General features: G+C 44.4%; 3 protein-coding genes and 1 pseudogene across 4 annotated transcripts; all 4 read right to left on the bottom strand.

Annotated features, from left to right (window-relative positions):
- Positions 1-1,099: 1,099 nt before the first annotated feature.
- kdf1a (keratinocyte differentiation factor 1a) lies at positions 1,100-4,674 on the bottom strand. Its single transcript, XM_056444417.1, has 4 exons — positions 4,378-4,674; positions 3,023-4,086; positions 2,642-2,716; positions 1,100-1,861 (listed from the first exon to the last, which is right to left on the bottom strand). The coding sequence occupies exons 2-4, from the start codon at positions 4,065-4,067 to the stop codon at positions 1,776-1,778; spliced, it is 1,206 nt and encodes a 401-aa protein (XP_056300392.1). The 5' UTR covers positions 4,068-4,086; positions 4,378-4,674; the 3' UTR covers positions 1,100-1,775.
- Positions 4,675-5,263: 589 nt separating this feature from the next.
- Positions 5,264-8,890, bottom strand: LOC130212968 (trophoblast glycoprotein-like; annotated as a pseudogene).
- Positions 8,891-9,005: 115 nt separating this feature from the next.
- Positions 9,006-11,942, bottom strand: LOC130213076 (transmembrane protein 222-like). Its single transcript, XM_056444497.1, has 7 exons — positions 11,925-11,942; positions 11,672-11,796; positions 11,335-11,419; positions 11,067-11,098; positions 10,879-10,975; positions 10,661-10,791; positions 9,006-9,663 (listed from the first exon to the last, which is right to left on the bottom strand). Exons 2-7 carry the CDS (start codon positions 11,788-11,790, stop codon positions 9,576-9,578), a joined length of 552 nt encoding a protein of 183 aa, XP_056300472.1. The 5' UTR covers positions 11,791-11,796; positions 11,925-11,942; the 3' UTR covers positions 9,006-9,575.
- A 532-nt stretch (positions 11,943-12,474) lies between these two features.
- On the bottom strand, positions 12,475-21,181 carry wdtc1 (WD and tetratricopeptide repeats 1). Of its 2 annotated transcripts, none has more exons than XM_056444903.1 (16): positions 20,903-21,181; positions 20,437-20,572; positions 20,195-20,278; positions 20,013-20,059; positions 19,557-19,668; positions 18,777-18,964; positions 18,505-18,687; positions 18,294-18,388; positions 18,026-18,141; positions 17,852-17,927; positions 15,760-15,856; positions 15,479-15,649; positions 15,151-15,386; positions 14,675-14,843; positions 14,131-14,323; positions 12,475-13,940 (listed from the first exon to the last, which is right to left on the bottom strand). In XM_056444903.1, exons 2-16 carry the CDS (start codon positions 20,500-20,502, stop codon positions 13,743-13,745), a joined length of 2,031 nt encoding a protein of 676 aa, XP_056300878.1. In that variant the 5' UTR covers positions 20,503-20,572; positions 20,903-21,181; the 3' UTR covers positions 12,475-13,742. The 2 variants fall into 2 exon arrangements, with proteins under 2 accessions (XP_056300878.1, XP_056300879.1); XM_056444904.1 differs by having other exon boundaries at positions 21,070-21,181.
- Between the last annotated feature and the right edge of the window lie 383 nt (positions 21,182-21,564).

Genomic DNA, 21,564 nt, shown 5'->3' with positions numbered 1-21,564 from the left:
CACAGTCGTTTCAGTGTGTGCTTTGTCTCCCTCTCATGGAAAATAGTGAAAGTCACACATTTACGCTCGAGAAACTATAATTCCACAGAAGCATTCAGGAGTGAACTAAACCTGAACCCTGATACATTTGTCACATACACAAATGTTCAACAAAATAAAAGCACCACGCAAAATAATTACCACCGTGTTCAATGCACTAAAGTGGATTAAATGTGTGAATGCTGAATCAACTATCCAAATAAAATTTAAAAAACAGTGCACAATCTGCAGGCTAGATATTTCAAATTGAACGAGGCCTTTTAATCGGCCCCAGCCTGTGGTATGCTAGTTGTGAAACCGTGAGCTTTTTCACGACACCTCATACAGGTAAAACAGGAATGTGCTGGCGGGGGCAGAGAGCCAGAGGAAACGGGGTTACACAGGGCAACTGCAGCGCAACACACACACTAAAGGCTCAACATTTGACACAGAAGAATTCAGAGGAATTGCTCACTTGTAGTTTTCCGGGTTTAGTCGAGTAGAATTCTTGTTCTAGAAATAAGCAAAACATCTTTCCACCTATTTTCAGTAGAATCCAGTGTTTCAAGAGAATCCTGAGGACCCAGCATTAGTGCAGCGGTCTGCCTCATTGTGCTGTTCAAGTCTTCTGAAGTCTTCACATTGGTTGGTGCCAATGATAGTAGTATGTAATAATTGCCGAAGTGGACAGTTGCACCATGTAAGGGAACAAACTACTTTTAAGCCTATAATATATATTTTTAATTTTATTTATTAGTTTCATATAGTTAAAATGTATTTGACTTAAAGTTCAGGATAAGTTTACGATTTTTTCCTTTGCAATAATGACAAAGACAAAGCCCAGGATATTATTTTCTTTTTGTCAGAACCCGCCAAACAAGTTATTTCTTTTGCCGAGGGCGGAAAAAGCCTTCCTGGCACAACGCGGTGACCTCGGGGAGATGAGTTTGACAACAATAATCCAACGAGATAAAGAGAAGTAGCTAGTTGGATAATAGGATTTGGGCTGACAGTTTGTGGAAGCTACGATATGAACTAGAGGACTTCTGTATTTCCTTATTGAATGCACATGAAAAAGGCATAAACAAGCTTTTTTTTATTTTGTTAAAAACAAGACTTATCTGTGAATAAAAAAAGCTGTGGTTAATGCCACACATGGTTTAAAAACCTAGAGAGTAACATTGACATTTAAAATATGTACATCAAAATATGGCTTAACAATGCACGTTTCAGGTCAAGACATGCTTTCAAGGAGTCTGCGTGGCAGGAGTCAATAGGCCCATATATACATATACATAACGTGCACAATGGCTTGTACAAACAATCACAGACAAGAAGGAGGACAGTTACGTTACCACCAGTCTCTATCCTCTGGCACTCTCTGCTGAGATTGTACGGAGTGTAGTCATGTTTCTTTTTCTAAAAACAACTTGAAACATATAAATACATACACACTGGCATTGTCTTTCCCCGTGTAAAAAAAACTAAAAAGAACACACTCATCAATCGTTTCCTCGGTGGGTCATTTGGCGGAGAGCTTTTAAAAAAAAAAAGAGATTAAAATGGCACTCCAATAGCAAACACTAGCCGGACCACTAAAAGCAGAAGTAGCACCACCCCTGGTAAAAAAAAAAAGAAAAAGAAAGATGCTCCACTCAGTAACAGCAACAACAACAACAATAGCAGAAGTATATCATTGTCCATGTGATCGGCTATTTCACTTGTCAGTACAGGTACGCCTGTGTCCGTGTCACCCTTCAGAGCAGAAGAGGAGCGCCCGAAGAGTCGGCCTCGTTGTTGTGATGGTAGGGCGAGTAGGCCGTGGCGGTGCTGGAGGAGTACGCTGTGAGAGAAGGAGCTTTATTTAATATGCTGACAAACAAACACAAAATATAGCCCACAGACAAAAAGCAGATACAGTGGAGGTTCCATTTCATGCCCAGGTGTAAAACTCGGGACACCGACACATTCCCAGGTCCCGAGGTGAAAGTTGTGGAAGCACAATGTGGTGTACCCTCATTCAAAGACGGCGTAACGGGACACGCCGTCCTGTTAACCGCCTCGCCGCCGAACAACAACGGGAGAGAGGCCGGTGCGCATTAATCCATCTGTAACCGAAGCCGCTCGCTAAAATCACACGATGAAGTACGTGGCGTGTATATTTATTGTGACTCGATCTGCTGCTCGGAGCGGGTGGTGTAGCGTGACCGCTGAGCGGGAAGGGAGAATGAGGCAGATTGATGGGTGGGTGTAAGGTGGCAGTTAAGGGGGTGGGTGGGGAGGCGGCTAATGAGCGAAGGATTATAATATGCGGAGAAAGGGGCAGGAATGTGGGGCTTTCACTGGTTAAAGAGGTGTGCACGTTGCTGTCGAGTAGAGAGCGGGTACAACAGCTGGCCTGAGCCCCGCGCACCGACTCACCGGGGTGGAGATTATCCCTCAGTGACGAGCATGACTAAAGACCTCCATCTGCACAGTGCATTCAAACTAGCCGATTATTCATTTGCACAGTTAAATATTGTGCTCCGAATAAATAATAAAGAAAGTGTCCCCACTAATCACACACTTGTGATCAAGGCTCTCATCCAACTCTTAACCATCACGAAACCAAGAATGCACTCACTTCTCCCGCTGTATTGTCTCATTTTCCTCGCCAGCTCGTCCGATGGCGTCTGCTCCGACACTTTCACCTCGGGAACTGTAGCGAGAAGACAAAGTGAGCACAGGCCAACAAAGGAGCTTCAACAGACATCAAAGCACTCTCATTTTAGGATTAATACGGTCACTTTGGCGATGGCGCAATCGGCGTTACGAGACGCCGTGGGCCTGTATCAACTTGCCTCAGTAAATTCAATTATTATTGTCATGACCTGGTGTATTAGTGCTACAGAAGCAGCGTTGCAACAGACACTATGAGAGGACAACAACAAAAAAGAGTTGTCATGCAGCATTTAATAAAGAGTGACGCAGCAGTAATTATAAATGATGATTGATGTAGCCTTACAGTCGCTGCTGACAAAAGTGTTGGTCATGGTCTCGTTGCCGCTGTCGGGGAGAGTCCCGTCGCTCCTCCCATTGGGCCGCTGTCCCGTCGACGGGTGGCTCTTGTTCCTCTTGCCCTTTCGCGTGCTGATGCGGATGACTCCGTGCACAAGCTTGCACTCGGCCTCCTGCTCCTCCAGGTTGTAGTCCTGAGCGATGCTGTAGATGAGCTCGCTGATCTCGTTGGTCTTGCGGGAGAAAGAGGAGTCGGAGGTGCACTTGGCCAGCTGGTCAATCTGGTGCAGGGCGTAGAGCTCCAGCAGCTTCTTGGTGATGAGAGAGTCAATGTCGGTGCCCGTGTCGCTCAGGTCGTCCAGGTCATAGTCATCGCGGGATAACAGGCTGGTGTTGCTCACAGGCCGCTGGCTTTCCCCTTTGCCGGGCGTGCGGGTTCGTTTTGGGGCGGCGACCGGATACCTCACCGTTTGCCCGGCGATGCGCACATCCGGGTAGCGGAAGCTGTCACTCGCGGGCAACTTGGAGGCTTTGGGAGACTTGCTGGACTCCAAAGGGATGCCACAAGTGGGATTGGTCACAGCCATGCCATTAGGAGGGTGAGGCTCACTGCCTGCTTTCGGGAGGTGGTCCGTCGAGCTCTCGTTAACGGGCAGGCAGGGCTCTCGGCTGCCGTAAAATCCACAGGTCAGTACGCAGCAGATTAAAGCCTTACAGCCAGTCCAGCCCATGGAGGCGCAGGAGCCACAGGCATGTCTGCTGGTCGGTGTGCTGTCCGCTGACCCGGGGATAAATCCTATAGTCTCCGAGCCTCGACCCGTGCCGTTTCGCGGTTGGCCTCTGTTGCGACCATACTTGTTCTCCGAATACCGGGTGTGGTCAGTGTGGTGCTCATGCATATGCTCCCCATGAGGAGCCTTGTAGGCGTCTTGGCTGGCCGCGTTGTTCCTGGATATAGTCCGGGCGGGCCGGTACTTGTCCGCCCTGGAGCTGGCGACATGGTGCTTGTGGTGGCGGGACACCTGGGGAGCCCCTGTGCTGTGGCCAGGCATGGCTCAGAACACCTGGGACCTGGTGTGGAAGAGGCACGCTTAGATAATAATAATAATAATAACCAGGTGTAAAACTGCCATTGTGTTGCAACACAGACGTGCATCATTAAATGCACCATGACACGTTCAATTAGCCTGCGTAAAAGAGCGATGTAGTAAACAGTGAAGCAACCTCCCTGGAAACACGGAGAATGTAAATAAAGCGGAGGGCATCGACTGCATTGGGTCGCGCTCTCAGAGGCTCGTTTGGCCCAGAGTGCATGTGTGACCAACACTCAATCAACATTAAAACGTCTTTCATTTGACTCACCGCATAAGAGGAAACACTTTTGTGGTCGTCTTTTATCTCAGATAACTTGTTCGGCGAGCACACCGCGGAAGTCTCGCGGAGAAAACTTCTTCCAGCGCTTTAGACACACGGAGAAGGAACGACGGATTCCGACGGCTCGCAGAGTTCCAGGTGACTTAACTTCCACGAAACAACGCGCTTCGCTTCACCTGGAGTCGGTTTCCTTCGAGCAAACGACGCGACGCGGCTCATTCGCGTCGTCTGCGCTTCCCGTACAACTCTTGTTGTGCTGCCGTGAGTCTGCCAATGTTTGGCTAATACCTGCGGCTACAGCTAACCCCAGATCCTACACCCACCCACAGGTGAGTCGTGACGTCACGCGAGGCGGATATAAACGCGGAGAAGAAGGAAAGAGGAGGGAAGAAGACATCAGAAAGAGAGCCGCGGAATCCAAATGCATAGAAGAAGTCGGTAAAAAGAGAAGACGGTAAAGAGATAAAGACAGTAAAAAGAGAAGAAGACGGTAAAGAGATAAAGACAGTAAAAAGAGAAGACACAATTCAAACTTCTGATATTTCCATAGCCAGATTTTAATTTGGTACCACGTGATAAATGATGGCGAAATGTTCCATGACAATGTGACAAGTGGGCTTGTTTGGACACACACACACACACACACACACACACATACACACACACGTACACACAGTTGCAGAGCCAGCAGGTGTTTTCCAAGCAATATCTTTCATTCTGCCCTATTTTCCCTCTACTGAAACACTTAATCACCCACTGTTTGAACTGAAATAGTAGGGCCACCTTACCAGGAGAACAATATGAGTGTGTGCAGCGTGGTGTCATGTGGTTGCACTGCAGACCCAATTAAGCAGGAAAAACAGATGCATGAAAAGTTACTTTTATTCAGAATTCATCTAAATATGAGTTGCATATCAGACAGTTTATTCCATGCATATTCATTTTAATATTACTGAACTACAGGTTCCAATCTGGCACAATACAGATACATAGTAATTGTAATTAAAGTATTAACCTGATTAAATAAAACACTGTGGGTGTCTATGGGTTCAAGTTTCTTAGGTCAATATACATGTAAAATGCCATGAACCAGTTATGTCTTTTATTCTACAGTGTGTAAGGATTATAAAAGTATACTATATATTTTCAATGTAGCCTATATATTACGTTTTTAGAAAAAGTCTGATAATCAATATTAAAGTCAATTTACAGAGACAAGTTCCTGGAAAACACAAAGGCATTTTGAGGAAGGATTGTATCCGTTATAGCTGCAGTATGTGTAGGAAGCTAAAAACACATCGTTAATCTAACAACTAACTAATTATTCACATCTAAAATAGTTTGCCTCAAATGCTTCTAGTTTTATTTATTTCTAAATCATAGGTTCACAGGTGGAGAGGTTGCCATCTGTTTGACTTGTGTGTCTGCAGGAAGCTTGACAATACAAGAGTCACTTGGCAGCTGGCGGGGAAAAGCTCATCCTAAATTCCCTTGTGCCCTGCTGCCACTGTTTTCCGCAGAGATGTGCCTCAGCCGAGGGTCCGAGTCAACCTCGCATCGGTGGTGATAAGCCTCCAGAACCTCCCGCCATGCATCTCTCATCTCAACGATCCACTTCTTCATACCTTTGCGATTCAGGTAGAGTACGAAGAGAAAGACCATGCCCACAAGGCCCAGCACCAGCCCGAGAAAGACATAGGATGTCTGCAGGGTGAGGTCCAACACCTCTCCTTGGACTGGATCAACACATCCAATGGCATGGCCGCTGAGCCCTCGCAGTCGGGTGTCACGCAGCCCTCGTGGTGAGGCGCACCGTACGGCGTTCACATCTACCTGAGCTCTCGATTCATTCAGCCAGGCCACCAAATGACTGATCTCACAGGAGCAGGTGTAGGGGTTGTCCCCGAGGAGGATTTGGATGTTCCCAAGCCTCTGCAGCTCTTGTAGAGCGTCGGCCCTGAATGTAGTGAAGACGTTGTGTGTGAGGTCCACCAGTTCCAGGCGGCTCGTAGCAGAGAAGGTTCCACTGTAGATAGCCACCAGAGAGTTGTTGGTGAGGAAGAGCTGCTGCAGGTTGGGCAGGTGGGAGAACATCCCCGGGGGCAGCAGGGCGAGGTGGTTCCCAGAGAGGTCGAGGCGGAGGAGCCCCCCCCGAGACCGCCCCAGCGCAGAGCCGTGGTGAGGTCCGTCGGGGCGGTGAAGTTGTGCAGCGAGTGCCTCAGGTTGAGCTCCTGAAGAGGACTGCCAGGTATGCTGAGAGCTTCGGGGTGAATGAGGGCCAATTGGTTCTCACTGAGGTCCAGGGAGCGCAGGTTGATGAGGGCCGAGAAGCTGTGGGACGCCATCTCTGTGATCCTGTGAAGATGACGGACACTGTAACATCTGTCCTGAGACATTTAGTCGTATTTCCATGCTTGGACACAACTCAATGTACTGTCACAAAACAACTTCAGAGAAATAAACATTATCTGGGCTATTTATTAGATAGACATGAATAATTTTTTTTATATTATCCAAATATGGCTCAATATAGATGAATGAAAAAACAACACATTGACATTCTCACCGATTATTGCTTAAAATGATATTGGTGACATTCTCCATCTCTGTAAAGGACTCAGGTCCAACCTGGTGTATATTATTTCCTGTGATGATGACTGTCTTGGCGTATCCTGGTGTGCTCTGTGGCACTGCGAGCAGATCCTCAGAAACACATTTTACTGTACGAGTGACAGCAAAACACTCACAGCCAAAAGGGCACTCCAAGCACTGGTATGGTGAAGAGAGAAGGATTTCCAAAAACACCCGGACAGCAAAAACCCACATCTCTAAAGAATACTCAACTAAACATACAGATTAAATTGAAAGCAGAAAAAAAAACGTCCAATTATAAACACAGCTTTTCTTTCTTACTAGCTAATCAAATGCTGCAGAGGCGACAAAGAGAGCTCCAGCATCAACCCCTCCTCATCGGCTCCTCTCTGGAAATAAAGGTTACAGTAAATTGATGGTAGTTCATATCACGCAGACTCTGCTGGATGAAAAAGTTGCGTGGGTCCCTTAAAGGTACAGAGGAGGGTTCGGGCTTCCACCGCCTGTGACCTGCATCAGTCTGCCACAAGTCACAGAAACAGAAATATCAAACTGATAAAGGTATATAATAATTAATAAGACTTATGGGTGCATAGCTTCAAATACAAACACATGAACTAAACAATACATAATGTAGTATATTAGTTCCAGTAACATTCCAACATTCAGATTCACAACGCATTCAAATTGTGGAGACAAGCAAATAATACACTAAATGTTAAATAAAACACTTCACATGTTAGTCTTTATATACCAGAGGAAAGACAATTGAATGAAGGAGGGCTTTTTATTTGTACGGTACAATACCGCCATTTTTCACATGCGTGTCCTTCCTCATATATCTTTGGTCGCGGCTCATATCTCTGAAACAAATACTTGATGAATACTTGATCTATTCGGTGGCGATTCATAATGGAAATGTGCATGAGCCAGTGCTAAAACACATTCATCACTGCTATACTTGGAAAAAGTACATCTCCGGATTCAACCATATTGCTCCACTGTGGCGTCATATTATCAATTCTTAATAAGAGAAACACAAACACAGAGCCCACTGCGTATAAAAAACTGTGATGGTGAATTTTGAAGATACTGGAGCCTATTCACCGACTGCATTAACACATTCAACTGTAAAAAACATATTTTGATTTGTTTGATTGGTTTGCGCTTCAATGCCCCCAGAGAGCGCCACACCACTAACACACAAGAAAGTCCCTCATTTGTTTCTTCATAATGTTTTGTACAAATACCATCACCATCATGATCGGGACTTGTCCTTTAACTCCCACGTAAAGCAAATCTCAAGGACTGCATTCTTTCATCTACGTAATATTTCAAAAATCAGGCACATCTTGTCTCAAAAAGATGCAGAAAAATTGGTTCACGCGTTCGTTACTTCGAGACTGGATTACTGCAACTCCTTATTAGCAGGCTGCTCTAATAAATCTCTTAGGTCCCTCCAGTTGATCCAGAATGCTGCAGCTCGTGTTCTCACTAAAACTAAGAAAAGAGATCACATCACTCCTGCACTAGCTGCTCTGCACTGGCTCCCAGTAAAATCAAGAATCACTTTTAAAATTCTTCTCTTAACCTACAAAGCCTTGATTGGTGATGCTCCATCATATCTTAAGGAGCTTGTCGTACCATATTGCCCCACTAGAGAGCTACGCTCACTAAATGCGGGACTACTTGTAGTTCCTAGAGTCTTAAAAAGTAGAATGGGAGCCAGAGCCTTTGGTTATCAAGCTCCTCTTTTATGGAACCAGCTTCCAATTTCAGTCCGGGAGGCAGACACAGTCACCTCGTTTAAGAGTAGACTTAAGACCTTCCTCTTTGACAGAGCTTATAGTTAGGGCTGAATCAGGTTTGCCCTGGTCCAGCCCCTTGATATGCTGCTATAGGCTTATAGCTGCCGGGGACGTTTTAGGATGCACTGAGTACCTATCTCCTCTTTTTCTCTCCTTAAGGATGAATTTTCATCTCTCAATCACACGTTACTAACTCTGCTTTCTCCCGAAGTCCTTTTGACTTTACGTCTCATGGGGTCATCGGACCCTATGAGACGGCATAGATCCTATCTGCCTGATGGATCGTCTGGGTCGTGGAATTCCTGCTCATGACTACGCCACTGTCCTGTTGAGACTCCGCGCACTCCTCCTCCCCACCGCCATCTGCCTGATGGATCGTGGAGGTCTCCATCGTGGAATATGCCTACTATGAACTATTCATACACTCTGTCATATTCATTGAATGTATTTTAACTCTAAATCTGTCCTTCTGTACACATTACATCTATTGCATCTGTCCATCCTAGGAGAGGGATCCTCCTCTGTTGCTCTCCTCCAGGTTTCTTCCCTTTTTTTCCCCCTGAAGGGTTATTTGGGAGTTTTTCCTGGTCCGATGTGAGGTTTTGGGGCAGGGATGTCTATGTGTACAGATTGTAAAGCACTCCGAGACAAATTTGTAATTTGTGAAATTGGGCTATACAAATAAACTGAATTGAATTGAATTGAATCATTCACGTCAACAGACAATAATACTATATAAAGTACAACCAAAGTCTATGAGCCATCCCCGTGGAACCTCTCACTCCACTACTTGAGGTTGAACGTCAGGATGAAGGTGCCGAGGAATCCGCAGAGCATGAAGAAGGGGAGCCAGGTCCTGAGGAACGCAGCCCAGCTGAAGGAGACAGAGAGGATAACACGTTCAGCGGACGCATTAACGCTCAGACATGTTTGTGTGGCAGAGGGCGAAACACTCTCTCCTGTGTGTTTTGGACAGACAAGCACAGGCGAGGTGTGTTGGGAGTATCACATGGTCCAATCTCTTTACTCCCCGAGGCCCACAGCTCCTCTCAATGTGGGTCAGAGGAGAATGATGAGGGGTTCTTTGAGCCACGTGTCTCTTAAAGCTCAGTCGCGTCCAGTAAAACAGCACGTGTACATGTTAGGGATGAAGATGCTTGGGGTGCGTTTGGCACCAGAACTGTTCGCGACCATATTTTCCCTCTGCTCGCGTGCGATTCTTCTTCTCTCTTCTCTGTGTGTACACGCCACCTTCTGCACGCCTGTCTGTCCTGGACGAAGAAACCCAACCTGTGTCTCTATCTTCCCACAATATAATGTCCCCATCCAAAGAGGGCATCGAGGGATAGAGGCTGTGTGTTGTTGCAGAGGGCACACATTGTACAGATGGTGAAGCACTTTGAGGCAAATTTGTGATTTGCAAAATAAAATTTATTTGACCAAACCCATGTGATGATACAACCAGCACAAACAAACAAGAGCAAGAGCGTTAGATACAGACACGTTTCCAGCTGCAACTCGATCACAGAGAGGATCAAACATTAGTTGGTCGTTCAAACGCAGGCTGCTTCTGTCCACAAGTGTCGTTGACATTCAACCACAAAAGTGTTTGGAATATAGTTATAATGTGATGGGTGGTAAATATTATAAATGTTAAAGTATTAGTGTGTTCGTCAATAAAATTATAATGGTTTTCATAGCTTCCGACCCAATGTAGCGGTGCACTGTATACCAATTAAAGTTGTGACACAGAGAGACAGATTAAATATATGCTCTGTCGCTAAATGTATTAACCTATGAACAAGATGCTAACCTCAAAGTGAGGCTGGTTCCATGTGTGAACAGTTCGTTGTGTTATTGCAATTACTTACTTCACATGTTTTCCACGAACAAGAGACAGCGCACAAAGGTTGCCCATGTTCCAAGAGGTGCTGTTGTCGTAGTGCATAAGGTTGAGGGCCATGGCAACGTGGGAATGGCAGTTATCTAAGCACAGATTGTGCTTCAGCAAAACAGAAAAAATACAGTTATTACATTGTGACTATTAATGTGGAAAAGGGTGCGCCGGGAACTCTAAATATCGTCTTACCGGCCTACATTTGTACTCCTCAGAGGCATCATGCACTGCTTTGTCCCATGTGGCAGCCCCGTTGCCACAGACTTTGTCCACATCAAGCTTCCAATACCTGCGATATTAGTGAACAACCAATGCGTTCACTTACATGTGTGATTAGGTGTAAACTACGATTATTATACAATACATTGATTAATACTTACTTGGTTGGTCTACCAAAGCCCATGTTGTCTTCCTGAGGGAGAAAAAAAGAGACACATTTTAAATATACTCAATGAATCCTACATACACGTGCTTGGAGTAATTGTTCGATGCCTGCAACTCAACAATTCAACAGGTCAGCATGACATCTCAGATTGAAGGTTCATTTGTATCTAACTGTTACAAGAGGAGAAACTAGTGTGTTAGCTGATCATTGCATATCATTTGAGTGTTTAAAAAAGCAACAAAACTCATATAAAAAATACTCACCGATACAAAATATGACCCTGCAAAATCTCGTATGATTCCAGAAGAGGTGCATATACCCATGTGACCAATGAAGGGGAGCACCCACCTGCAGGATGCAGCCAACAGATAGCGATACATTGATGCCTTTATTGTGAGTCACGATACATGCAATGAATGAGAAACAAGTAAATGCATCGCAGTCATTTACTAAAAGGAAATAACGTTAGATTCAACTAGCGGCTAACGTAAAGCTGCTTCATTTCATTTGACGTTAGCAAAAAAAAAAAACAACAACAACAACGCGCTGTTTCGTCTCGTGCTCAGCGAGCAGGAACAACAACATGCGTTGGCTTCTTACGATAAAATGGGAATAGGTGTCCAGACGATGCAGTACGGGTAGCGGCTGTTTTTGTTGTCGCCTTTCAAGAAGTCTTCCTGGTAGTTCATCATAATCTCGGTCTCGTCCACCTCCGCCATCACTGCCTGGAGTGACACGAGAAAGGCAGTGACGCAGAGCCGGCGCCAGGTGGCGCGGAGGCGGCAGCGCTCCGTCGGAACAACGATCGGTCCATGAACGCAACACCGTTTACTTGTGCTTACGGCTTGTTTACCTTTTGATCCGGTTGAAGTACAACGAGGTTCCAGTCGTCAAAGTGCTACCAGAAAAAACAATATTATACTATACGCTTTTATTTGTATGTATTTATTATGAGGCTATTTGTTGTATTATTCATAAAAACGTGTCTGCAATCAGTTATAACTCCAAGGAACACAGTAAAAATGGCTATTTTATCATGTTGAATGTGCTCATGTGTTGTTTAAAGGCAACATTATTTTGAGAGATTTCCAACATCTACAAACAGCTCCGTTTCCCTAACTCAGTCAGCCATGAGCTCATCACTACTGCCAAAGCTGGGTCACCTCATTACTGCCAGTATATGGGGCAGAAGATGCACTCCCAACTACTCAAGCTTGTGATGACCTCATATTTGTTGCCCAAGTCAGCAAAAGGGGAGCAGAGCAGACACTGATGAATGAGCAGCCTCATCGACAGTTTATCTTCCGAGCTTAGTTAATAATGTGTCAGTGCTGCTCTGTTGTGTAACGGTTACACTTAAAAGGACAAATTAATAATATAATAAAAAAAACAAGAATACAGGCCGTGTTCAATAATTGTATTCTTTACTTTGTTTTCAACAAAGGTTATCATAGGATTCTTCAAAGAAAATCAGAGTATCTCAAATTAATAAACAAGGTAAAACACAGTTTTAAAGAGTGTTGCATGACTCTTTACTTAATATTTACCCTATTTTGGGACAAAGAAGACCCGATGAACTGTTCTCTGAGCAACAGATGGGATGGCTCTGTGTCCGTTTTTGCCACACAACTATAGTGAGAGGAGCCTCATGAAAGCAGGACTCCACACCTGACTGCAGCGGAGGACAATTGCAAGTGCCACACACCAAATAGTTAGCGCGCTGTTGCCATATCCTCAAAAATACAATTTGCCAAACAACATTTGCAATTAATGAGACTTGAGTTATAAACAAAACAATGTATTATCAAGTTTTTTTTTTTTTTTTTACAAATGTTTCTCTTCAGACATCTTGTTGATCTCAACAAACTATTGTCGAAAAACCTTTCGACTAAAAGGAGTACAGAATGGCAAACAGTTGTTTCAATGAAACAAAGAAAGCAGACATTAATCCTTGGCCATTGAAATTGGCAGAAGAAACCCCTTGTTTTTTTCTGACAGATATAAACTATATAGGGCTTATAAATACATTTCATTGGAGCAACAATTAATTCTAGGCTTCCTGTGATCAAAGCTCTGAAACATAAACACTGAAAACCTGGCCAAGTCCAACCCGGGGTGAATGACTCGGGTGTGCAGCCTTTCTGATATGAGCAGACACTAAGACTCAAAGCTCCAACCGCGGAGCTGACAGGAGATGCAACAAAGCACTGTCTTCTAGTCTGTGATCTGACCCTCTATGGAGGATACTGCGACTGTGCGGCCACACAGACCTGAAAATAGGTCGTCTGAGCGCGGGCGTGTTGCGTGTCTCTCCAACATAAACCTGAGGAGGGACGAGTGCCGAACTCCTCCTACTTCTTGAAGAACAGAGTAGTGACGTGAAAGGTGCACTCCTCAAAAGGTGTCCCCCCCGCACCCCCCCTGTGGAGGGGGAGACTGAGGCTGGTGCTTGAACGGGGGGGCGAGATGGGCGTCTCCACTCCATTAATTCCTCTCCCCAAGGTGGTCTCCACTGGTCCTCTCCATAGACAGGGCAGGGTGATGCATAGTGCTGCGATGTCAATGTTTTGTCAGATTGTGGGGCGGGGGAGGGGATAAATAAAGGTTCAAACAGGAGCTGGGGGAGTGCGTCGCTTCCTACGTCCATTCTCTAGAACGGCGGCCCATTTGCTTAGCTCGGCCGACACTGCACTTGTCCCTCTGAGCTGTCTTCGTCATCGGAGCCATCGGAGCCAACGCCTCGCAGCCCTGTGATGCGATAGCCCATGTTGAGCAGCATGACCTCCAAGGGATCAGCGTTCATACGCCGCTGGTTCGCCTGAGCAGCACTCTCCATGTCCTCCACCACGCGCCCGTTCTCAGTCTCCGTCTGTACGAGCAGAGGGGAGGCCAAAGGGTCACGGTAAGAAAGGGATACACAATCGGCTGTTATGGAGAAGGATGTTTTCAAGAATCCGTGTGATTTTGGAAATATGTAATGAAATCATGACGCACACTGTGCATTATGATTTGTCCAAATATGACTAAATGTATTTGTAAAATATGTTTCAGTTGTTTACCTCTGGTCTAGGGTTCCACAATCGAACCACGGGGTCAATACCACTCGTAGCCAGGAAGCAGTAGTTGGGGTGGGGCTGCAGGCAGTTGACGATGGACTCATCCCCCTGCAGGATCCTCACCAGATTGGTAGTCTCCTTTTCCCAGATAAAGAATGAGCCGTCGTCGGAGCCGCTGACAATGTACTGGCCTTTGCTGTAGAGAAAGGGAAACCACACGGCCTGACGAAACCCAGCTGAGCAGTGTGGTATACCATTTGATGGGAACTGAACTTTGTGTTACATTGTGAAATTCAACACAAATTAAATGGTCTTTGTGATTTAAAAGTGGATATTTTAAACCGCCCAAGAACTGTTTAACTTTTGCGCAATCCCAAAACCTGGCATATACAGGTTCATACAGACTGGTTTCATGAATGGAAGCTACTTTTCACAGTAACTTTTTGCTCACTCTCCCCTGTAGCTTTACTGTTGAAGGTCTTGAGTCACAGAGCTCGTGACTGCCCCCTAGTGAGGCCTCAGCAAACTGCCAGTGCGATCTACTGACCTTCCAAAGAAGTTGGCCTCTTTGATATCAGTGGTGGTATTGCAGTGACCGCAGTATCTGTGCTTGTAGTCAAAGCTGCGCTCTCTCAGCACCAGCTCATCTTCAGGGATGGACTCCTTCCGATTCAAGGAGTGGAATCGAATGGAGCTGTTGTCCTTCTTATCTTCGGCTGGTGAGGGCGTAAAACAAAAGCAGAAAATTATTACCACAGAGTCGATCAGTTACATTTACAAATGAACAGAAGTTTTATTTTACTTCCACACATGCATAGCTATACAAATACAGCACAACAGCAGACATCTTTGTTTTAGTTCTGCTTCACTCTCCCAACTGCATTTTTAGATTTTGAAAATAAAAAGAATGACCCAGTGGCAGTGTGGTTTGTATGTTCATTGCAAGATCAAACTGTGTACACACTTGTTACAAAAAATTAGAGCTAGTGTAACTCAGCCATGCTCCAGTTCACTCTTTTCTACCTGTTTCTGTCTTGGTGAAGAGAGCAGCCTTGATATCTTTATCCAAGGAATCACAGGCACTACTTTGCGCCTGCTCTGGAAACTTCCCTCTGAAATCATCTAGACACTCGAGAGCTTCAGACACATACTTCAGCTCAAACAGACAGCGTGCCAGCCTGAAATGAGCCTTCAGATGACCAGGATTTAGAGTGAGAGCCTTCAGGCAGTCCCTAAGGGCGTCATAATGGTCTCCGTCCCTGCAAATCACACATGTAAACAAACACTTGATAACTGCTCTAATAACAGCGTTCAGACGATCATCTCTGTGCGTTGACACAAAGAGGCTTACCACTTGCGTTTCATGTATGCTGCTGCCCGGTTCCCGTACAGCATGGCGTTGCAGCTGGCCTGGTGAATGCCTAAACTGTACAGCTGGATAGCCTGCGTCCACTGCTGCCGTGCAAATGCATCATTAGCTTGTTGCTTTATCTTCTCCAAGTGAACAGGGAGCTCGGTAGAACTAAAACAAAGAGAGCAGAGGAAACGTAACTCGAGTGTGTGCATGCTCAGACCTTTAAAACAGCCAATCGGTATCAAAGAAACCATCATTGACAGGGTGAACAGACAAACCTCGAACGCATCTTGCTTCCAGCAATTCGAATACGGCTGGTTGGCAAGACGATTCCGTTTGAGACGCCATTGGTCGTCTTTCCGTTCTTTACATCTCCTGGGAAGCAAACGTTTCAGAAACCACAAATACATTTCTAGATACAGTACTTGGTGCATCTTTATGAAGCACCATTCAATTTGTACTTTGTATACTTTGCACAGTCATTGTATTATATTTGTTTGTGTGTGTGTATATATATATATATATACATATGTTTCATTTTATATACATACACTACCGTTCAAAAGTTTGGGGTCACTTAGAAATGTCCTTATTTTTCAAAGAAAAGCATTGTTTTTTTCAATGAAGATAACATTAAATTAATCAGAAATACACTATTCATTGTTAATATGGTAAATGACTATTCTAGGTGGAAACGTCTTGTTTTTAATGAAATATCTACATAGGTGTATAGAGGCCCATTTCCAGCAACTATCACTCCAGTGTTCTAATGGTACATTGTGTTTGCTAATCGCCTTAGAAGACTAATGGATGATTAGAAAACCCTTGAAAACCCTTGTGCAATTATGTTAGCACAGCTGAAAACTGTTTTGCTGATGAGAGAAGCTATACAACTGGCCTTCCTTTGAGCTAGTTGATTATCTGGAGCATCACATTTGTCGGTTCGATAAGACTCTCAAAATGGCCAGAAAAAAGAACTTTCATGTGAAACTCGCCAGTCTATTCTTGTTCTTAGAAATGAAGGCGATTCCATGCGAGAAATTGCAAAGAAACTGAAAATTTCCTACAACGGTGTGTACTACTCCCTTCAGAGAACAGCACAAACGGGCTCTAACCAGAGCAGAAAGAGAAGTGGGAGGCCCCGGTGCACAACTCAGCAAGAAGACAAGTACATTAGAGTCTCTAGTTTGAGAAATAGACGCCTCACAGGTCCTCAACTGGCAGCTTCTTTAAATGGTACACGCAAAACGCCAGTGTCAACGTCGACAGTGAAGAGGCGACTCCGGGATGCTGGCCTTCTAGGCAGAGTGGCAAAGAAAAAGCCATATCTGAGACTGGCCAATAAAAAGAAAAGATTGGTATGGGCAAAATAACACAGGCATTGGACAGAGGAAGATTGGAAAAAGGTGTTCTGGACAGATGAATCCAAGTTTGAGGTGTTTGGATCACACAGAAGAACATTTGTGAGACGCAGAACAGGTGAAAAGATGCTGGAAGAGTGCCTGACACCATCTCAAGCATGGTGGAGTAATGTGATGGTCTGGGGCTGCTTTGGTGCTGGTAAAGTGGGAGATTTGTACCAGGTAAAATGGATTTTAAATAAGGAAGGCTATCACTCCATTTTGCAACGCCATGCCATACCCTGTGGGCAGTGCTTGATTGGAGCCAATTTCCTCCTCCAACAGAACAATGACCCAAAGCACACCTCCACATTGTGCAAGAACTATTTAGGGAAGAAGCAGGCAGCTGGTCTGCTGTCTGTAATGGAGTGGCCAGCACAGTCACCAGATCTCAACCCCATTGAGCTGTTGTGGGAGCAGCTTGACCGTATGGTCCGCAAGAAGTGCCCATCAAGCCAATCCAACTTGTGGCAGGTGCTTCAGGAAGCGTGGGGTGACATTTCAACAGATTACCTCAACAAATTAACAGCTAGAATGCCAAAGGTCTGCAATGCTGTAATTGCTGCAAAAGGAGCATTCTTTGACGAAAGCAAAGTTTGAAGAAAAAAATTAATACTTCAAATAAAAATCATTATTTCTAACCTTGTCAATGTCTTGACTATATTTTCTATACATTTTGCAACTCATTTGATAAATAAAAGTGAGTTTTCATGGAAAACACGAAATTGTCTGGGTGACCCCAAACTTTTGAACGGTAGTGTATATACTTCATTTTGTATTTTATATTTTACTTGTATACATCTATATCTTTCATCCCTGTTTTTTATATTTTATATTTTATACTCGTGTGTTTAGTTTATTGGTGCTGCTACTGTGACGACAAATTTCCCCTTGGGGATTAATAAAGTATCTATCTATCTATCTATCTATCTATCAAGATCTGTTGTTAATAAATAATGCACAGACCTACCTGTTGATGACTGGCACTTTTTTGGAAGTAAGAAGGTGTATGGCCTCTGTTTGAACGTCAGGTCAAACAGATACACCTAGAAGACCAGACAAATAAACAATGCAAATGATTAAACGCTGAAACAGAAATAATCAACTCCTCTGCCCATTTCTTTGTTCGTTCTCAGTGGATTACCTGTTCACCCCCCATGTTAACTAGTAGCTCAGTGCCATCGGGGCTGAAGGTGACATAGGTGGCCACCAGAACCCTCAGGCGATTATTGTAGTCTGGGAGTTTCACTGGCAGGTGTCCTGGAGCATTAAAGCAGTCACAGAATGTAATGTTATTCAACATCCTGCAGTCACTTTCAAACTGAATATTTCCTCATGTCAATTACTATATAATTATAATACAGATGTACCCATTCAATTAATTTGATACCAGACAATTAAACCATATGTACCTGCGACATAATACTGCCCAGCTCCGTCTGGGATGGGCTTCTGCCTTTCACAGAATGTGTGCACAGCTGCTGATGTGCTCTGGTTTAAAGATTTTCTGTGAAAGAAAATAACTTGGTTAAAACCCAGTTGTGTGTATTCGCATGTAAAAACCTGGAATGGGGATTTTGAGTAAAATTATTACCATAACATGACATCAGAAATTTGACCAACCTGTACTTGTTAATCATCCTGATGTCATAAAGGCGAACAAAAGGCCCGTTGGCTCCCACTGCCATGTAGTTGTTGTCCCGAGGGTTCACCGCGAGACACTTGGCCTCAACCAGCTGACCACAGAACTCCGTCAGGTCGATCAGCACGTCTGAGCGCTTACTGCTCTCCCGCAAGTCATATTGTCTGTCGGAAAAAAGGAGAAAGTAAACACATTACCTGGAGCAGGGTATAGGCAGGGGATATCTTTTTGACTTTGGGGATTTAATTCTAACCGGATGATGCCGTCCTCTGCAGCACTCCAGAAGGTATTGGGCCACATGGGTGCTGTGGCAATGCGTTTCACTCTGTTTGTATGATCAGAAAACATGTGGATGGTTTCCTTTACCGTCAGGTCATGCACATGGACCTTTGTGTCGGCCGCACCCGTTATCAGAATTCTGTCCCCTGAGTGAGGGAGGAACTGTACAGACAAACAAAAAACACCCGAATTAATTGATAAGCATTAAACCAAATGTTTCACAATGGCTTCTCTTTCAACCTCATAGTGATCCGGTTCATGCCAGTAACCACAGATTAAAGATTAAACATTGATATTCCCAATCCTATGCCATGTTTTATAATCCAATTAACAGCTTTAAATGTCACCTCCACATTATCTGACACGAACATTTCCCCTCCAGTATTTTGACCGTCTGTTTTGAACCGACAGTGGTAAACCCCTGTTGAGACTTGTGTGTGGAAACTAAATTAAACCCTGCCTGGAACAGCGTTCACTCAATCAACGAGCCACTCATTGAGTGGCCAACAGTGCCACCTAATGTACAGGAGGTGAATTTGTATTACAGAGAGATATTGTTAATGACTAAAGACAGAGTAAGGTGAAGCTGAGCAATGTGTTTTACCAGCAGATTACTTCCAGATACATTTGAATGTCATTATGACGCGTAGATTATCTGTGTGTCTGGAAATGTAACCACTGTAAATGATTTCAGCCAACTTTCTCTCTTGCCATTCAATGCAGCCATCATTCAATCAGCCCCCCCACCCCTTACCTTCACAGAGAATATATTTGCTGCATGACCCGTGTGCATAGTTGTAAGCTTTGTGTGTTTGAATGGATCCCAGATGATGGCATGTTGATCGTCTGAGCCCGAGGCAAGTAAACTGAAAACAAAAACAATCATCAGGGCAAGTCAAGCTACATTGATGAGGCTCTTTCCTACTAATGCCATTTAAAATATTATACTGTGAATGAATCTCGTTAATATGTGCAATAGAGATATCACTGTATACTCTTACTACCTGTAGACTTTGGGGCGAGGCTTAAGATCTAATATACCAGGAAATGTATGAGCTGAATCAATTGCTGGCTATATTTTTTACAGTGTGTGTATACAGTGTGTACCTAATACGTTATACATATGTAATAGACCATATACAATCGTTATATTGTGTTATAAAACAGCCAGTAATCCAACCTAGTTGGAGACTGTAATTTGTAGACTTACTCTCCTCGTTCATTCCATTCCAAACAGTTCACACAGCCAGTATGACCCTGTGGAGACAGACAGTAGAAACTGTGAGAGATGACAATGCACAGAAATATTGATCTCTCTCTCTCTCTCTCTCACTTTTCACAACTCTTTCCATCTTCATCCACACACACTAACACACCCATATCCACACCCACCTGAAGCTCAGCCTCCAGTCCAAGTCTTTTGATGAAAGGATCAGTCACATGATAGGACCTTTGGAAGCCTGCCGCTCTCTTGTCCTGAAGACACAAGTCAATGTGTTGTACACCAGAGATGATCAACACAAAATGTAAACAATCGTTTTGGTTCAAAGAGTCTTTTCAGGTGAGCCCAGCCACTTTATGCTTGAGACAACTTGTCAGCTCGTTGGTAGATTGATTAATGGGTTTATACTCACTCTGATCTGCCGGTGCAGGATATCGCGGGTGATGTTGACAGTAGTCATGGCCTCACCACAAAACATAAAGAAGGGTCTGGATGTTCCAGGGGGTCAGAGCTCAGGTGACATCTACTCTTTCTCCCCCGAGAATAAGCTGTAAATATGTTGAAAACACAGACGGGATGAGGACGTTTCCCACAAGGCAGAGTTTACGTTACATTGACATCAGTTGGAGAGCAAAGGTACGTACAAGCTGGTGAGCAATCTGACTTATACACTCATTGTGTGTTATTTAAATATTAACATCAGCGTGTCGTGTAACGTCAGCTGAACAGACGTGGTGCCAAACACAGCGGGGGGTTTCTCCCGTCAACCAACACCTCTACAAGGCGAGTGCATGAGCGGACTAGCACACGTTAGCATCTGCATTGCTGTCGGTACTATGATCGGCCGATTGTTTTCGACACCATCGACACGTATGTACCGTGAAGCCGCAGTTGGCCTGCACGGGTCGTCAGCTCCTCTGCAGCGGCCTCAGAGACCCGTCGTGGACCAAGTAGCAGCCGTTAGCCGATATTTTCGTTCCTTCGCTAGCTAAACAAAACGTTCACTTCACGTGAGTGTAACTCGCGAGCATTAAATCACCCTCACCCCTCTCCTTGACCTGAACAGACTCCTGTCAAAGGAAGTCCATTTAACCAACTTGATAAATCACACTCTCTCTGAGTTTGTTGACAGGGTTCTCGCTGAAACCTCCTCTGACATGAACACAATCCTCATTGCGCATCACTCAATTTCTTGACGTGAGCTAAAACAGGTCGAGCATTTCCGGACCGTGTTTATTTCAGAATAAAAGCATATCTTGCCTAAAAACTAAAGCACACATAAACGATTTATAGAACAGCAAAAAGGCAAACAAAAGTAATGAACCTAAGCTGTAAAAACTACACGGTCTAAAAGGGTTTAATTTGTTAATACATTACCATAACTTTTGAACCCAAAATTAGTAAAGGCAATTATATATCCAATTTTGAAGGGTGTTAATATACTATTGTATATATTATTATCTTATGCATTTGTTTTTCTCATTTAGTGTAATGAAAAGCAACAGCTAGTGTTGTCAGAAAAAAATGTACCGCTTTATAA

The sequence above is a fragment of the Pseudoliparis swirei genome, chromosome 22, assembly GCF_029220125.1.
Source record: "Pseudoliparis swirei isolate HS2019 ecotype Mariana Trench chromosome 22, NWPU_hadal_v1, whole genome shotgun sequence".
In the NCBI taxonomy this organism is placed as follows: domain Eukaryota; kingdom Metazoa; phylum Chordata; class Actinopteri; order Perciformes; family Liparidae; genus Pseudoliparis; species Pseudoliparis swirei.
This window is presented reverse-complemented; position numbering and strand designations above follow the sequence as displayed.

Bases quoted from the DNA above. Each gene is read 5' to 3' on its own strand.
- wdtc1 (XM_056444903.1), bottom strand. From the start codon at position 20,502: ATGTTTTGTGGTGAGGCCATGACTACTGTCAACATCACCCGCGATATC. The intron at 18,688-18,776 runs GTTAGAATTAAA...TTTTTCCGACAG, and splicing joins GCAGAGGACGGCATCATCCG to ACAATATGACTTGCGGGAGA. The intron at 14,324-14,674 runs GTCAGTAGATCG...CTTTCTCTACAG, and splicing joins GAGGCCAACTTCTTTGGAAG to CAAAGGCCAGTACATTGTCA.
- LOC130213076 (XM_056444497.1), bottom strand. From the start codon at position 11,790: ATGGCGGAGGTGGACGAGACCGAGATTATGATGAACTACCAGGAAGAC. The intron at 11,099-11,334 runs GTGAGTATTTTT...TTTCTCCCTCAG, and splicing joins CAGGGTCATATTTTGTATCG to GAAGACAACATGGGCTTTGG. The intron at 10,976-11,066 runs GTAAGTATTAAT...CTAATATCGCAG, and splicing joins GGCTTTGGTAGACCAACCAA to GTATTGGAAGCTTGATGTGG.
- kdf1a (XM_056444417.1), bottom strand. From the start codon at position 4,067: ATGCCTGGCCACAGCACAGGGGCTCCCCAGGTGTCCCGCCACCACAAG. The intron at 2,717-3,022 runs GTAAGGCTACAT...TTCTCGCTACAG, and splicing joins CACTTTTGTCAGCAGCGACT to TTCCCGAGGTGAAAGTGTCG. The intron at 1,862-2,641 runs GTGAGTGCATTC...CTTCTCTCACAG, and splicing joins GAGACAATACAGCGGGAGAA to CGTACTCCTCCAGCACCGCC.